The sequence below is a fragment of the Arachis ipaensis genome, chromosome B7 (assembly GCF_059453495.1).
Source record: "Arachis ipaensis isolate K30076 ecotype BB chromosome B7, ASM5945349v1, whole genome shotgun sequence".
NCBI classification, from domain to species: domain Eukaryota; kingdom Viridiplantae; phylum Streptophyta; class Magnoliopsida; order Fabales; family Fabaceae; genus Arachis; species Arachis ipaensis.
In genome coordinates this window covers 23,319,067-23,329,420 of record NC_142442.1, presented here as the reverse complement: position 1 = coordinate 23,329,420, position 10,354 = coordinate 23,319,067, and the positions used below count along the sequence as shown (strand labels likewise).

The 10,354-nt window shown below is 37.5% G+C and overlaps 2 protein-coding genes across 3 annotated transcripts; one reads left to right on the top strand and one right to left on the bottom strand.

Moving 5' to 3' along the window:
• Positions 1–1,433: 1,433 nt before the first annotated feature.
• Positions 1,434–2,138, top strand: LOC107606902 (uncharacterized). The gene has a single exon (XM_016308905.1). It carries the CDS (start codon positions 1,434–1,436, stop codon positions 2,136–2,138), a length of 705 nt encoding a protein of 234 aa, XP_016164391.1.
• Positions 2,139–6,393: 4,255 nt separating this feature from the next.
• On the bottom strand, positions 6,394–10,015 carry LOC107609435 (U2 small nuclear ribonucleoprotein B'' 2). Of its 2 annotated transcripts, none has more exons than XM_016311416.3 (5): positions 9,853–10,015; positions 8,513–8,685; positions 8,054–8,147; positions 7,245–7,327; positions 6,394–6,990 (listed from the first exon to the last, which is right to left on the bottom strand). In XM_016311416.3, the coding sequence occupies exons 1-5, from the start codon at positions 9,923–9,925 to the stop codon at positions 6,715–6,717; spliced, it is 699 nt and encodes a 232-aa protein (XP_016166902.1). In that variant the 5' UTR covers positions 9,926–10,015; the 3' UTR covers positions 6,394–6,714. The 2 variants fall into 2 exon arrangements, with proteins under 2 accessions (XP_016166902.1, XP_016166901.1); XM_016311415.3 differs by having other exon boundaries at positions 7,245–7,330; positions 9,853–10,010.
• Between the last annotated feature and the right edge of the window lie 339 nt (positions 10,016–10,354).

Here is a 10,354-nt window from a genome sequence, read left to right as displayed (position 1 = left end):
ATTGATACTTGTATCATGGACATCATCAACGAATGAATTCACGTCACAGTTGGCACTAGCGGTTTCGATGTCCTGGTTAAAGAGGTTAGTCGTGAGAATTATGGTGGGGAGTACAAGTTTGAAGAGGTAGGTGATCCTTGTCTCCCAAAAGCATGCGAGATGGTGGCTAGTAGTTCGAGAGCCATGATGCCAGTGGAAAGCATAGATCCGGTGGTTAAATTGGTGATGGCGGTGCCAAGGGAGGAAGAAATGAATAACGGTAGAGTCATAATTCCAGAGGATATTTTTAATGAATGGATTAATTGCAATTCAATTCAGATGGGTGCAGTAAAGGAAACAGCTGATTCTGATTTAGAGGGAAGTGAGAATTTTATGGGATATAATGATTTGTTTGTTAATGATGCTGAATCAGAAAAAATAATTAGCTGGGATTATAATAACAATGAACTGAAGAAAAATGACACTTGGAGAAAAAAAGAAACCCAAAGTAAGCTTCTTAGTAGGCCCAATAAGGTTTTTTGTGAAAGTTGTGCCAAAAGAGTGAGTGTGAGCTTCATCCCCTCAGCTAGTAGCCCAATTCATGCTACCCATGCTGATGATGCTAGAAGAGGTGGGCTGGCGAGCCTGGGTCGGGTAGGGGCGCATCGGGTTGAAGCCGCTCCATTTCCTGCACTATGTGCCGTGATGCCACATCAAGTTGAAGGGAAGTCCTCTCGGCTGGACGGCGTGACAAATCCACGGAGCATGGGCATGATCGCATCCGGCGAGGAGTGAGTTGTTAGTGGTTGACATGGTGCTATCAAATCTGCAACGGTGATAGCTACCCACGGTCAACAACTGTTGGGATGCCCTCCTATGGAGGCGGTGTCATTGCCTGGCCTCCGTCCAACACCAGCAATGGCATGGTAGCACTCTCCCATGGACGGCAAGCCTGACCAGGAAGCAGAGGTGCGCTGTTTAGTGCCTCAGAAGTTTGCTGCAGGTTCGCAAGTTGGCTTGGTGAGATATGGAGATGACATACCTGGGGATTGTTTAACCTTGAATGCTGTGGGGGTTGACAGAGGCAGTGTCGGGGCTGGACTTGCTGTGGGCATTAGTGCCGGTAATCCGGGAAACAATGACGAGAAGGATAAGGAAAGGGAGGAGCAGATGCTAGAGAATAGGAAGACGTGGGAGCTGGCTATTGAATTAGGAGCCGTGCAGTATAACGATGAAGATGATATCATGGCAATTCTTCAAGAACAGAATGAGGCCTTAACTCAGAAGAGATTAGCAAAGCAGAAAGAGAAGGAACGACGATGTAGACCTAAAAATCTCAAAAAGGTGTGTAGAACAGTTTTAAAATGATTTTTAGCGCTTGGAATATTAGGGGGTTAAGGGGTGTTGGGAAATTGATTATGGTGAAAGATCTAAAAAAGAAGCAAAAAGTGAACATGTTAGGGTTGGTTGAAACTAAGATGCAAGTCGTGACTAAGTTTGATGTAGTACGTATTTGGGGGAGCGATACTATAGGGTGGGAGTTTGTAGGGTCGGAAGGCACATCTGGGAGTCTGTTATTAATGTGGGATGACATGCAATTTAAAATGAATAATTGTTATAAAGGAGAAAGATGGATATGTGTTGAAGGAGTGCTTTTAAAAACTAAGTTCAACTGTGCATTCTATTTGGTATATGGTGCTCATACTAGAATGGAGAAACTGGATGTGTGGGAGGAACTGAGGTTTATAGCTGGGTTATGTCAAGTTCCAATATGTTATATGAGAGACTTTAATGAGGTCATACAGATTGAGGAGAGGAAAGGTCAAGACAGGCTAACAGCGTCGACAGCAGAATTCAAGGATTGGGTCCAAGATATGCAACTAGTAGACTTACCATTGAATGATCAGAAATTTACTTGGTTCAGAGGCTGCTCCTGTAGTCGCATTGATAGGGTTCTTTTGAGTGTAGAATGGCTTGAGGAATTTCTGGAAATTCGATTAAAAGGTGGGCCGAGAGGTTTGTCTGATCACTACCTGATTATAGTGGAGGATTCCAAATTCAGAGGTGGCCCATGTCCTTTTCGGAGTTTAGATTCTTGGTTTACACATGAAGGCTGGTTAGGGAGGAGTGGAGGAATATTGGAGAACTGGAGTTTATAGAAAAATTGAAGGCTTTAACGTTGCCTTTGGGGAGATGGAATAAGGACAAATTTGGTAACATGGATAAGAAAATTCAACGCTTTGAGGAGGAGATAAAGAAGCTAGATGAGATGGTTAGCAATGGAGTTTATGATGGTACAGTTGAGGCTAGAAGAAAGGCTCTGGTAAGTTGTTGCAAGCGGTGGTATGTGAGAAAAGAAATACACTGGAAGCAAATATCGTGGTCCAGGCATGCGAAGGATATGGATAAAAACACAAGGTACTTTCATAACTTGGCGTCGGCAAGAATGAGGAATAATAGAATTGATGCTTTGGTAATAAATGGAAGGCTGATAAGAAATCAAGATCGGATTAAGATTTCTAGCAGAGAGTTTTACAAGGATTTGTATCGTCAGGAGAGATCGCCGATTGTGGAGTTTAGGGATGGTTTGGTAAATCGGATCAATGAAGAAGAGGCAACAGCATTGGAGAGGGTGCCGATAATGGAGGAGGTTAGAGAGGCGTTCTGGGACTGTGAATCATATAAAGCTCCAGGAAGCGATGGTTACAACATGAACTTTATAAAAAAGTACTGAGACGAGATCGGTGCAGAGTTTACGTCAACTGTACTGGATTTTTTTCATTCATCAAGGCTGCCTTCTGATTCGAATATCACTTGGGTGGCCCTAGCACCAAAGTTTACTGGAGCCAAGGAGATCAAGGACCTCAGGCCGATTAGCATGGTCGGTTGCGTATATAAAGTAATTTCTAAAGTGATGGTCCGAAGGATGAGAGCAGTGATGCCAGGACTAGTAGGTGAAACTCAGAGTGCATTTGTAAAAGGTCAAAAAATACACGATGGGGGCACTTATTGTATGCAAAACAGTGCAATGGTTAAAGACGAGGAAAAAAAGCAGCGATCATCAAATTGGACTTTCAGAAGGCGTATGACCGGGTTAAGTGGAGCTTTGTGGATATTATGCTTCAGAAGATAGGGTTTGGTTGGAGGTGGAGGGAATGGATGAAGGAGTGTGTTGGTACAGCTTCAATGTCGATTTTGATAAATGGCTCACCAACAACACCGTTTAAGATGGAAAGAGGTTTAAAACAAGGTGATCTACTGTCTCCATTTCTATTTGTTCTTGTGGTTGATGTCCTACATAGGATGGTAGGGGAGGCAGTCAGGAATAGACGTATTTCGCCCTTGCTGGTTGATAAGGATAATATAGAGTTATCACATCTCTAGTTTACAGATGACACTATATTTTTCTATCCACCAGAAGAGGAGACCATCAGAAACTATGTCAGGCTGCTAAGGTGTTTTGAGCTAATGTCGGGGTTAAGCATCAATTTTGATAAGTCAAGTTTAATTCCAATCAATTGCGAACAGCCATGGACCTACGACATGTGCCATTTATTGGGATGTAAGGAGGCTAACCTTCCAGTCGGATATCTTGGTATTTCTTTAGGAGCAAACCCAAGGCGAGTAAGCACTTGGAAACTGATAATCGATAAAGTGGAGGAGAAGCTTAGCTTGTGGAAGGCGAAAGTGCTCAATAAAGCAGGTAAGCTAGTTCTTATTAAAGCTATTCTGAATAGCCTACTGATTTACTGTTTGAGCCTATATAAGATGCCAAAGGCAGTGGCAGAAAAGCTGATTTTGCTACAGAGAAAATTCCTATGGAGTAAGGAGGAAGGTAGGAATGGTTTGGCGTTGGTTAAGTGGAAAGTGGTCCAGACTCCTAAAAAGTTGGATGGACTGGGAGTGGGTGATGCCGTGGTTAGGAACATAGCCCTTCTCTTCAAGTGGTGGTGGCGGTTCTCAAAAGAGGAGTGTCCATTATGGTAGAAGGTTGTTTGCTCCTGTCACAACTTGAACCCCAATGTGATGTTATCATCTCAGACACTGCCTAATCGAGGGGTCCATGGAAAAATATCTGTCAGTTGCAGTTCAAAGATTGCAATGTGAGAGATAAGATGGTTGCTGGGTTGTCTATGGAGGTGGGTGATGGAAGGCGGACCTGGTTATGGGAAGACACTTGGCTACAAAGTGGTTTGTCAAAGTCAAGTTTTCCGAGGCTCTTCTCTGTTTCAAACCATAAAGGATCTGTCATAGGGGACTGTGGGTTTTGGGACGGGCTAGAGTGGATTTGGAACTTTCAGTGGAGGCGAGAATTATTCCAGTGAGAGTTGGAACTAGTGGATCGATTGCATTAGACCTTACGGCCTGTAAAGTTAGCATGTGTTACCCAAGATAGAGTTATTTGAAAGTTTGACAAGGAATGTATTTTTTCAACTAACTCCTTTGTACAGGTGATGCAGTCAGAAATACTTTCGGAAGACATCTCCAGCTACAGTTTCATCAAAACATTATGGAAAAGCTTGGTTTCGCCACGAGTGGAGTTATTTGTCTGGTTTGTTTAATAGGCAGAGTGAATACCAAATAAAGGTTGTTTAGGCTAGGAATTATTAGTCATGGTGATAACATATGTGTATTATGTAAAAAAGATGTCGAACATATGTATCACTTGTTTCTTGATTGTGAGTTCACCTGGCAGGTATGGTGTGATTGGCTATCTGACTTTGGGAGGCTGTGGTCTATTCCGGATTTACCGAAAGAACATTTTGAGAGTTGGACAGGAGTTGCTAATAGGAAAGAGGAGCGGAACAAGTGGTTCATATGTTTCTTTGTAGTTATTTGGAATGTGTGACTAGAGAGAAATGGGCGGATCTTTAATAACAAGAAATCCATAGTAGAAGAGGTGTTTCAGAGATCTTTGACCAATTACAGAGAATGGTATAACTTGGATCCCTTTTGTTGTTGATGGCAATACCGGAGATAACACTAGGAATTGTTTTCAGGCTTTCATTCTTTGTTTCTTGGTGTTTTGAGACTTTGTTTGAGTCTTTGTCGTTTCACTTTATTGTGTTGAATTCATTTGTTTAAAAAAAAATAATTATTTTTTGTGTTTAAAAAAAACCTTATTTTTTGTGTGCACGTAATGGAGTGGCTGATAAAATAGTTATCCCTTTAAATTATGGTTTATTAGGTTAAATAAATTTTAAAAGTGACTTCCGTGTATTGGTTATGAGCACATTACACATAATGCTCATAAACACTTCAGAATCTCTTGGCCTCGATGTTAACTTCAAAGCTACACGCACTAATAATTAATTGTAATTGCCAATAGATCCTTGTCTTTGACTTTTAGGCAGAGTGAGTTTTATTGAATGAGTCAAAATACTAAAATATTTGGATATTGAGGGCCTATAATGTTCATATTCGCTTCTTGACTACTATGTATTTTGAAAAGGCAGCATGGAAAATTTTGACTCAGCTTTATGTCCCTCTTCTTCTCCCTATCTTCCTCCAATAATGCGACATGCCTAAGACTTGGTCTTATTTTGTTGTTGCTGATGTCATACGGGCCCAAAAAATTGGGGATACCATTTTTTTGAGAGCCCAAAATCTTAAGATTTATACTTCTTGACTAATATGCAACGCCACAAAATATTTAATATTTATATACAATATCATTTTCTGAAGTCAAATGTAAACTTAATTATCTATCTGAACCTTTGCATTTACTAAATTTGTATTTGATGAAAATTTGTTCATAGTAGTCACTGAATACTACTAAGAGGCCGAACTTTTAATTATGAAAGCATGCTGTTTAGAATATTAGTTAGAAAGTGTATGGCTAGCTAGTTGGATTACCAATAAGATAGCAAGAATATTAGTTAAAAAGAATGTTTAGAATTTATACTTTTATTTCTAAATAATATTAATAATAAGAAAAGCTTTCAAGGTTATAGTGGACAGTGGAGGAACAATGAAGTTTTGTATTAAACAGGTGCACATTAGATGATCTTATTATTGTATATTGTAGCATTTGTCAAAATCAGTGACTGACTTTTACTTCGTTAGTTATGCAGCAATGAACATATTCTGAGTTCAGTACTCTTACATTCTCTTCCAAACATTTCCCAAAATGAAATAAAGAACTGATTTCATATCCCTGATTAAAGTTGGATAAACTATAAAACTTAGGTGTGTAAAATTTAATTATAGCAGAGCAAGAAACTGATAAGGAGGTCACTAATACAATAGTGTATATATATATATACCACTCTCTCATCTATACCTTTGAATTATCTTCATACATGATACACCACCACATTCACATCCAAGACATTTCCCAAAATTTAACAAAGATTTGCCCCTTACAAGAACCTTAAATTGGAGTTTAATATAGGCTCATTTCAAGATGTCAAATTGTAAATAGAACCTTGACTAAGAATTAAATAAGAACCAGTTTTACTAGAATTCGAAAAACCACAAACAATCAATAGACATTAAACCAGCACAATCTTAATCTTACAAATATGGTTGAATTCTCAAATTGAGTTTTGCTGGTTTCTTATACTTCCTGTAAACTTACAACTCCTGCAATTAGTTTTTGATTTCTCCAAGATCTACATGAGTACAATATAGAAAGGCCAAAAAATAAAAATAAAAAAGAATCTCTTTTTAAGTACCCGTTTTCCACTAGTACATGCTAAAGTTGGAAAAACTTGATAGCTGAAAATCAAACATCTACTTCTTGGCAAAGGTTATGATCATGGGATTTTGAGGGGTGATTTTGAAGCCGTTAAGTGCCTGCATGGCCATGGACGATTGCACCTCGTCGTCGAAGTCTACAAATGCAATACCTGGCTTTGCTTCAATCAAGCGCACTTCCTTAAAACCCGGGTATTGTTCGAAGAGCATCTCCAGCATCCTTCCAGTAGTTTCATGAGGCAAATTCTCTATGAACAAAATATTGTTAGGAGGCACAGCTTCTTGGGTGCTAGGACCTTGACGGAACGAGGGCTACGAAAAACAATAGCACACAAAATGTTTTAGTGCAAGTTATATCAGAAAGTATTCAATTGGAGAGTTTGAAATTACTGCAGATAACATAAATGGATGCTTTTCTTTCATGATCAAGAAACAGTGAGATGCAGGTATTCATCTGATAAGAATTAATAAACTGACAGTTAAACAACCAAACTTGTAGGCCCATAAGATGCATTTTTATTTGCGACAAAATAGGCATCGTACATTGCACTTTTAGAGAAACTTACCGTCGGGCCACCATTACTTGCACCATGTGTTCCATTAGGCACCGCAGATTGCTGTGCTTCGTCAGCACGCCGCTTTCTTTCAGCTGCTGAGCAGGCAAAACTATATCAGCTAAACTCAGCAATAAGAAATAAGTACCGAGTCAATAGATGAATTAACATTGAGTTGCATGCAACAAGTTCAAAGAACGGTGGTGGAACGTAAGGTAAATTAGGTCATTTTTTGCATATATAATACCAAGTTCAAACTTGAAAGCTCATCATACATTAACAACAAACATAATACAATCCACTGCTAGGGCCTTAAATTTGCAGTAAGCAATTACTGTACAATAGAGTTCCAATAATATTTTTCTTTATGTCAATAAAATTTGAGAATGATAGAATTGCTGAAATCCCAAGACCAGTGAGGATACGCCTAAAAAGGCTTTTTGCATGTTTTCTACTTTATACTTTCAAGGAATACTCTCAATCCTTTAAAACTTTATTTTATGTTCGTTTTTATTTATTTTTATTCTTTCAAGAAGACAAAACTGTCATGTTATGGTATAATTAAGTAAAATGAATGACTCTCTCGATAACCTCATTGTGGGTGACTCTTAACTAGTTTCGAATGACTAATATTCTAATTATACAATCCTATTGTAAATGATGGTAAAGCTACAACCATTTTAAAACCATCGTCAATGCTTTAACGAGATGAATGTTTTCAGGTACCAAATCATTCATGATGAAAGAGTTCTAAGGTGCGAATTCAAAAAAATAGGAATCGTTTTTAAGTATAAAGGAATATATAAATGACTCTAGTTCACCTTTCTCCTCTTGTTTCTTTTTCTTTTCCCTTGGAACATAACTTCCCTCTTCTTTAGCAATACAATCTGACTTTGTTTTTGCATATTGAATTCGCTGCATAATTATTGACACAAAATGCTATTATATGCACACTATATATATAGACAAACCAATATAACAAGTAACTTTAGGAAATGCAGGAAATTCTTTCTCGATCTTGATTATTTAAAAAATGCCTACCAGACAATGATGCTGTGGCTCAACAAAACTTAGAATTGCATAGTTCAATTAAAAATTCGACCAATAAATTTTATTTCGCCTGAACAAAAGATTTAATAAGATTTAATATATAACAGATTAAAGGTAAAAGTCAATTAAATGAGGCAATTAGGAAATGGTTTCAAAATATTTGAATTAGATATAACAAATTTGTGTACATAACAGAAAGAAAATAACCAATAATATTATAACTTGATTACCATAGGTTTGTCATAAAATGGGAAGTTTTGCATTTGTCGGACCGCATTACTAGCAGCAGGGACTTCGCTAAAACAAACCCATGCTTGTCCTCGAAGCTTAGGTGTCTTTAGGGCAACAACATCCAGGATCCTCCCATATTGAGAGAACAGGCAATATAATGATCGCTTTAACTCTGCCAAATTGAAACCAATGCAAAATATAACGTTATATTCTAACGGAAGTCAACAGTGAAATACAACAATAATAAAGCATTTTTCTTTCCCACTAGGTGGAACTGGTTAGGGAAGATCGACTGACTCCATTAGTTCATTGAGAAACCTAGATCTAAATCTGTAGACAATTCACCGAGGGGGGCACCTTTAATGCCTTTCAGTATAATTTCTTTTGGCAGAAGTGCCTATAGTGAGCTCCTTTCACACATTTTACAAACCAAATAATGTCATGTGAGCTCATTAAATAATAAAAAATATGTTTCAAAAGGGAAAAATGGCATTCAAGCATCAACCAATCACTGATTAAAACAGAGGTCAAAGGGAAAAGAAAATGGCTCTCCACAGCATCACAACTCCACTTCTAACATTGCCAAAATATCTATTTTGATTATATAATAGATGGAACCTTTAAACTCATTAAAACGGTACAACTTATCATGATACTTGAATCACAATTCAAAGGCTAATTTTATTTTTTGTCGTCTAACTCTGATGATTCAGTCACAATTCCAGCAAGTTCTGATTAACCATGGTGATTTCAACCATGCGACATATGAACTGTGTAGGATTGTATGATTCACACTTCAGAATCCCATGATTTAATAACCCTGCAAATCATGATTTACCAAGCATTTTAATGTTCTATTTTTTAAATGAATTATTTAATTATATAATAAATTTTTATTTTATTTTAATACTTTCCTTTATTGAGCAGTGCGCTTCTGCAGTAGGAACCCTTAAACCCTAAACCCCAAAAATATTTGCGTTTGGTTACCTTAAACATGCCAACTCCAATTTAATTTTCCGACAAAATAAAAATTAAAATCAAAAAACAAGAAATACAACTATTATGTTCATGGCTCTAAACCAAATCCGCAGAGATACCCAAATTAACCATGAAAGAGTTAAAACTAAAACCTCTTTGATGCTACCTCCGAACTCAAAACTAAATTCACTACATTTCAAAAGTACATCAAACTAAACCCTGAACCCTAAACCAAGCACACGAAACTAAAGTACATAACAATGCAGAGCAGCAGAATCATCTAAAGTAAAACCCGAAAAGAAAAAATAAATAAAACTTTTGTTGGGGCAAGTAAGGAAAAGTTGTGAGAAGAGGAAGTTACCGTCTTTCTTGATCTTCTCGTTGAGGTTCTTGATGTAAATGGTCTGGTTTGGGGGTATGTCCCCTGATAGCATTGTTAATCTCTCTTTGCTTCGGATGCAGAATGAACAACAAGAACGTGCAACGATGGAGCCCTAGTAGCTCCTGTTAGGGACAACGTTTCTTTTTGTTTCGTTTTTCCGGGCTTTACATGGAAATTCAATTTGGACAAGACGGGCCTGGCCCAACTTGTCTCTCATAGTAAACTGTGAACTAGGCCCAATAGCTCTACATTTTCTGAAATTGCGTAAAATAAAAACCTAAAATTAAGGATGGTGCAAACTCACATAGACTTCCATTCATATAAAATTGATAGTTAAAAAATTTTAGATTATAATTTAGTCAAATTTATTAAATTATTTAATAATTTTTAATGATATAAATTATAAATGTATAGTATGAGTAAATATTTTAAAATATTATAAATGTTTGGAGTTAGAAGATGTCTAAACTCATTCTTTTAA

What these genes read in the sequence shown, in the direction of transcription:
- LOC107606902 (XM_016308905.1), top strand. Translation starts at nt 1,434, where the DNA reads ATGTTAGGGTTGGTTGAAACTAAGATGCAAGTCGTGACTAAGTTTGAT.
- LOC107609435 (XM_016311415.3), bottom strand. Translation starts at nt 9,925, where the DNA reads ATGCTATCAGGGGACATACCCCCAAACCAGACCATTTACATCAAGAAC. An exon ending in CGAGAAGATCAAGAAAGACG is followed by an intron (nt 8,686 to 9,852) that starts GTAACTTCCTCT and finishes TCAATTTGGCAG; the next exon opens with AGTTAAAGCGATCATTATAT. An exon ending in CAAGTAATGGTGGCCCGACG is followed by an intron (nt 6,991 to 7,244) that starts GTAAGTTTCTCT and finishes TGTTTTTCGTAG; the next exon opens with CCCTCGTTCCGTCAAGGTCC.